The sequence below is a fragment of the Ranitomeya imitator genome, chromosome 1 (genome assembly GCF_032444005.1).
Source record: "Ranitomeya imitator isolate aRanImi1 chromosome 1, aRanImi1.pri, whole genome shotgun sequence".
Taxonomy (NCBI): Eukaryota; Metazoa; Chordata; class Amphibia; order Anura; family Dendrobatidae; genus Ranitomeya; species Ranitomeya imitator.
Window position 1 is genome coordinate 531,747,226 of NC_091282.1, and position 6,624 is coordinate 531,753,849.

At 45.1% G+C, this 6,624-nt stretch overlaps 1 protein-coding gene across 2 annotated transcripts; it reads left to right on the forward strand.

Annotated features, from left to right (window-relative positions):
• Positions 1-2,641: 2,641 nt before the first annotated feature.
• LOC138677383 (uncharacterized) lies at positions 2,642-5,494 on the forward strand. 2 transcript variants are annotated; one of them, XR_011320883.1, is made up of 5 exons: positions 2,642-2,771; positions 3,005-3,168; positions 3,713-4,082; positions 4,429-4,509; positions 4,834-5,494. XR_011320883.1 is itself a non-coding variant. In XM_069767469.1 (3 exons), the coding sequence occupies exons 1-3, from the start codon at positions 3,486-3,488 to the stop codon at positions 4,840-4,842; spliced, it is 687 nt and encodes a 228-aa protein (XP_069623570.1). In that variant the 5' UTR covers positions 3,177-3,485; the 3' UTR covers positions 4,843-5,494. The 2 variants fall into 2 exon arrangements, 1 of the variants encoding a protein (XP_069623570.1); XM_069767469.1 differs by lacking the exons at positions 2,642-2,771; positions 3,005-3,168 and having other exon boundaries at positions 3,177-4,082.
• Positions 5,495-6,624: the final 1,130 nt, after the last annotated feature.

Below are 6,624 nucleotides of genomic sequence, written 5' to 3' on the forward strand. Positions count from 1 at the left end.
AAAAAAAAAAAAAAAATTATATATATAATAATAATATACAAAATTACGCAACAATATGCGTGTGCTGCTCCCAAAGAACACCCCGGGACACGGGGCAACAACTAGCACAAGAGTAAAGATAGAAAGGGGCGCACCAATATATAATGTCACAGTCACCATCAAGGGGTGCAATACTTAGTCTATAAATAGAACAGGACAAACGAAAAGAGAAAGGGTAGACTAAAAATAGTATGCACAACCCAAAATATAGAGACAATCGGTAGTACTATAAAGCAAAACACCTTTATTAAACACCTCAAAAAACATGTTAAAAACATTTAAAAACAAATGTACAAATCCCTATACCCATCATATCCCATAATAAATGACAATCCCATAATACAATAGGAAAACAGTAATATCCTACCCTAGATGCACCTAGTCACATATGCTCTCCTGCAAAAATGTGCCTATACAGGCCGCAAAGGACTCGACCACAATATGTCAGTATCCACTGCTAATAACCAAAAAATGAAACATCCATGCAATACATGGTCCTGAGATTGGAATGTGATAGCATGCTATATAACAGCTGTGGATACAACCTGTCCTGCGTCAATTCTGGTATATGGAGATGCAGCAATGTCAAAGGGCACAGAGCACCACAAGGGTTAAATCCACATAGAGCCAGGGAACATAACAGCCCCAAAATGGCCCTGAGGTAGGAGAAGGATAAGGTGGGAGCGCACCCCACGCGTATCGCTGCCTCCGCAGCTTCGTCAGGGGAAGTGAAACTAAAGGTGCAACAGTGTGTGCTTAAATAATAAATCCAATAAGGTAAATTGCATACCGGTGTGGGAGAGAGAGAGAGAGGTAAAAGCCGGAAGACGCCGGCGACGCCATGACGACAGGAACACAATCATAATGAACGGCAATCCTAGAGCGTCCAAAAGGTCACATGCGCACGCGCAAACCGCGGTATTCCATAGGACCACGTTGCGCACGCGCCGTGCCAGCCGGCTAGATGGACACGTCATAGGACACAGGGCAAAGAGAAATGGAATAAAGCCCGAGGACCGGACTAAGCTAGCGAGGCCGGCTAGATGGACACATCATGGGACACAGAGCAGAGGGGGTGGGATAAGGACCAAAAAAGCCAGAGAGGGGGGAAGGGAGGGGAAAAAAAAAAAAAAAAAAAAAAAAAACAGGTAAAAAGAGGGCAGAGTGTGCATGTTGCAGCAAGACACAGAGGCACAAGATATCCACCCACAGAATGCCGGGAGATATCACAATCATAGACATATACTAGTGATTAAAGGCAAAACCGCCAAAGGACACAAAAAAAAAAAGACAGGGCATATAAAGCCACCCAGAAAACCTGAAAGGGAGAAAGGAATATTATTATTGTTGGCAAGTGCACAGGTATAAGTGCACGTAAACACCTATACAGCAACCATATACAGTATATAACAATATCAGGCAAAAAACACACACATATATAAATATAAACAGACTGATGTCCCTTGAGTCCGTAAGTATATGTACGAGTATTCTCTCAATGCCGCTATGTAGACGTTTCCGGTCCCCAGCTTATAGTCCCATAGTCGATGAGGCCGACACCATCCAGATCTATACGAGAGAAAGCACTCTTCATCACAAGCCCCTTCCGACTTGCCAATCTCAAATGCGCATCCGAGCCCATGGTCCATAATAGGAGTTTGCCATAAAATCCGCATTGTAGCTGTGAGAGCAAAATCTCTTCTGCATAAGATGTCCTTCCATTTGCCATAATGGCATGCCGCACATCCACCCTCCAGGGTTGGGGCTTGGGAACCCTCAGGATCATTTAAACAGATTTGGGAACAGGGTCTTACACGCTGTTCAAATATACTTATCAACCTATTATTGGAGCATGACAGAGACCTGTTCACGGCGACCAAGACCTCCATTAAAGAATTGGAAACCAAATTGAACACATTTGAAGGGACACAGGTGCATACCTTCAAGACCACACTTAAAGAGACCTTGGACAAATATGAGGTAGAGGTGACGAGCAGGAAGCGTAAAAAACTTCTTAGGGACAGGACTGATTTTGAGCAAAATGCAGTGTATAGATGGACGCACAGGGGTAACCCACGCCGTACTAGAACCTATGGCCATGGTTCCGTGACAGCAACTACAATATCTACCTCTCTACCTCGTGGTGAAGAAAGCTCTAGTGATGATTTTTTATCTTCCACCGGAAGCGAGGTAGACCACGGACCAGGCGTGGGAGGAGACGGAGGGGGAACAAGAAAACGCATAACGCGCCACAGGGACCACAATCCGACTTACCCCCACAAATACTCAACCAGACGGAAATAAATCAAGCCTCCTCCCCCCCTGATACGGAACAGACCTCTGGAGCCTCTACATCCACCCTCCAGGTAATAAATCTTTCTAAATATGAACTTACTGCGGTGGAACTTGCCGTCCTGAAGAGGGGTTTAACTTTTGCTCCCACACATACGGCCGACAAATTTACTTTAGTTAAGGACCTCTATTTGTTTTGTAGGAACCTAACATTTCAGGTTATCTACAAAAAACCGGATATTCTACAATCAATACCTGAGGATGAGCGCCAAGCCTTTCAAGATCTACTAGCCCTACTGGAGGAGAATGAATCAGGGTGTACCAGAAGAAAGTTCCCTGGCAGAAATAGATCCCTTAAAACGCCTTCCTTTTCCTTGGTACCCGCAATCAAGATATTCTTTGAGCTGGTGAAACGAGACATTCTGGCAATGCCAACACAGGTGGGTAGATCCTCTAACCTTAATCTTGCCGAAAAACGGGCCTTGCGGGACTTACAAAGCAACAAGGAATTTGTGATTAAAGAGGCGGATAAGGGGGGCAATGTGGTGCTGTGGTCAATTGAAGCATATTTAGAGGAGGCCAATAGACAGCTCACTAACCCCAGATGCTATCAAAAATTACCTTCAGATCCCACGGCAGTGTTTGCGTCTAAATTTGACTCTTTACTCTGCAGGACGCTAAGTTTCGGCATTATCTCGCCCCAAGAGAAAAAATATTTATGGGTGGAACATCCGGTCACGGCAACATTTTATATGTTGCCGAAGATACATAAAGACGAGAAGAAACCACCAGGAAGGCCGATTGTTTCTAGCATTGGGAGTATCTGCGAGCGGGCAAGTGAGTATTTGGACTTCTTCTTCCAGCCAATAGTCACGGCCTTGCCCTCCTTTATAAGGGATTCTGCCCATTTTATTGAGGTCTGTGGACGGATAGAACTGCCGGGAGAATTCTACCTGGTAACTTGTGATGTGGAGTCTTTGTACTCCAACATCAAGCATAGTGATGGCCTGCATGCGGTTACTTTTTGCCTAGACAAACTGTCACACTCAGATCGGGGGCATGATTCTTTTCTGTTGGATCTGCTGAAATTTGTTCTTCATCACAACTATTTTTTGTTTGACAGAACATTTTATTTACAGACAGCTGGAGTGGCAATGGGGGCGAAATGTGCACCAACCTACGCAAACATCTTCTTAGGTTGGTGGGAGGAGGTGTTTGTGTACCCATCCCTGGCATATCAACATCATGTCCGGAATTGGCATCGCTATATCGATGACTTATTCTTTATTTGGTCGGGCAGCAGGGAGGGTTGTACTGATTTCATCCACAGCCTCAATTCCAACCCCCATAATATCTTTTTAACCCACTCTATTTCCAACAGTTCGACTAGCTTTCTGGATCTGAGAATTTTCGTACAAGGGAACAAGCTGGTCACGGACCTTTTCCGGAAGCCCACTGCTACTAACGCTCTTTTGGAGTTCAACAGTTTTCACCCTTGGCACACGAAGGTGGGCGTCCCGACGGGACAATTTTTACGCATTAGACGTAATTGCACTCGGGATCAAGACTTTCTGATGCAAGCTCGGGATCTGACGGACCGCTTCAGACAGAGGAGTTATCCCAAACGAGTGGTTGCCACGGCTTTCCAGCGAGCAAGACAACATGATCAGGCCTCACTTTTGATTCCTGTGGGTCGTTCCCGAGAATCGCAGACGAGGTTCATCACGGACTATAATGACAGCTGGGGGCAGGTAAGACACATCCTCACTAGACATTGGCCGATCTTGCAAACAGATATGCAAACCACACAAGTCATCAGCAATAGGCCGTTATTGACATCTAGAAGAGCCCCGAATCTGAGGCAGTTGTTGACCAGGAGCCATTTTTCTAGGCCCACGGTCAAACTTAATAGGGGTATTGTCCTCAAGGGATCATTCCCCTGTGGGGAATGTAATGTCTGCCCCTTTATGACGCCCACCCGGGACATATTTACACACCCCACGAACTCCAGCAGACATGCGTTAAAGGCTTACATCAACTGCAGGAGCAGAAATGTTATTTATGTGCTAATTTGCCCTTGTAATATGATCTATGTAGGGCAAACATCCCAAGAACTACGTAAGAGGTTTCAAAAACACGTATCAACCATACGCCTGGCGGCTACGGACCAAGGCAAAGGTAAAATCTTGACTCCTGTGGCGGCGCATTTCTTGCTGAAACATAGGGGTTCGCCCATTGATTTGCAAGTTGTGGGGTTACAGAGGGTTTCCTGTGGCGAAAGGGGTGGCAATATATCTAACTATCTCTTGCGTGCTGAGTCCAGGTGGATTTTCGATCTTCAGGCGGTCGCACCCATGGGCCTAAATGAGGAATTGCTCTTCACGGGGTTCCTAGGATAGTTGGCGCGTAGATTCATTGGGGTATTTTTAGTTTCTGGGACGTCTGATTTGGTTCCCTTCAGATTTGGTGCCCATATCTAATTTTGCATTTGTCTCCATTCAGGAAGGCTGAGGACGCACCCAAAAGGGTGATGATCATCCCTGGAAATTGGGATATGGATATTACAAGCTTACTGTGGGGACCAACATGGATGCAGAGGTCTTTGACACATTAGATAATGAAGTGGACCCTGGAGGGTGGATGTGCGGCATGCCATTATGGCAAATGGAAGGACATCTTATGCAGAAGAGATTTTGCTCTCACAGCTACAATGCGGATTTTATGGCAAACTCCTATTATGGACCATGGGCTCGGATGCGCATTTGAGATTGGCAAGTCGGAAGGGGCTTGTGATGAAGAGTGCTTTCTCTCGTATAGATCTGGATGGTGTCGGCCTCATCGACTATGGGACTATAAGCTGGGGACCGGAAACGTCTACATAGCGGCATTGAGAGAATACTCGTACATATACTTACGGACTCAAGGGACATCAGTCTGTTTATATTTATATATGTGTGTGTTTTTTGCCTGATATTGTTATATACTGTATATGGTTGCTGTATAGGTGTTTACGTGCACTTATACCTGTGCACTTGCCAACAATAATAATATTCCTTTCTCCCTTTCAGGTTTTCTGGGTGGCTTTATATGCCCTGTCTTTTTTTTTTGTGTCCTTTGGCGGTTTTGCCTTTAATCACTAGTATATGTCTATGATTGTGATATCTCCCGGCATTCTGTGGGTGGATATCTTGTGCCTCTGTGTCTTGCTGCAACATGCACACTCTGCCCTCTTTTTACCTGTTTTTTTTTTTTTTTTTTTTTTTCCCCTCCCTTCCCCCCTCTCTGGCTTTTTTGGTCCTTATCCCACCCCCTCTGCTCTGTGTCCCATGATGTGTCCATCTAGCCGGCCTCGCTAGCTTAGTCCGGTCCTCGGGCTTTATTCCATTTCTCTTTGCCCTGTGTCCTATGACGTGTCCATCTAGCCGGCTGGCACGGCGCGTGCGCAACGTGGTCCTATGGAATACCGCGGTTTGCGCGTGCGCATGTGACCTTTTGGACGCTCTAGGATTGCCGTTCATTATGATTGTGTTCCTGTCGTCATGGCGTCGCCGGCGTCTTCCGGCTTTTACCTCTCTCTCTCTCTCCCACACCGGTATGCAATTTACCTTATTGGATTTATTATTTAAGCACACACTGTTGCACCTTTAGTTTCACTTCCCCTGACGAAGCTGCGGAGGCAGCGATACGCGTGGGGTGCGCTCCCACCTTATCCTTCTCCTACCTCAGGGCCATTTTGGGGCTGTTATGTTCCCTGGCTCTATGTGGATTTAACCCTTGTGGTGCTCTGTGCCCTTTGACATTGCTGCATCTCCATATACCAGAATTGACGCAGGACAGGTTGTATCCACAGCTGTTATATAGCATGCTATCACATTCCAATCTCAGGACCATGTATTGCATGGATGTTTCATTTTTTGGTTATTAGCAGTGGATACTGACATATTGTGGTCGAGTCCTTTGCGGCCTGTATAGGCACATTTTTGCAGGAGAGCATATGTGACTAGGTGCATCTAGGGTAGGATATTACTGTTTTCCTATTGTATTATGGGATTGTCATTTATTATGGGATATGATGGGTATAGGGATTTGTACATTTGTTTTTAAATGTTTTTAACATGTTTTTTGAGGTGTTTAATAAAGGTGTTTTGCTTTATAGTACTACCGATTGTCTCTATATTTTGGGTTGTGCATACTATTTTTAGTCTACCCTTTCTCTTTTCGTTTGTCCTATTTTCAATGCCTAACTATTATTATAAAGTAAATTAAGATTGACAAGCTTAAGAAATATGAATT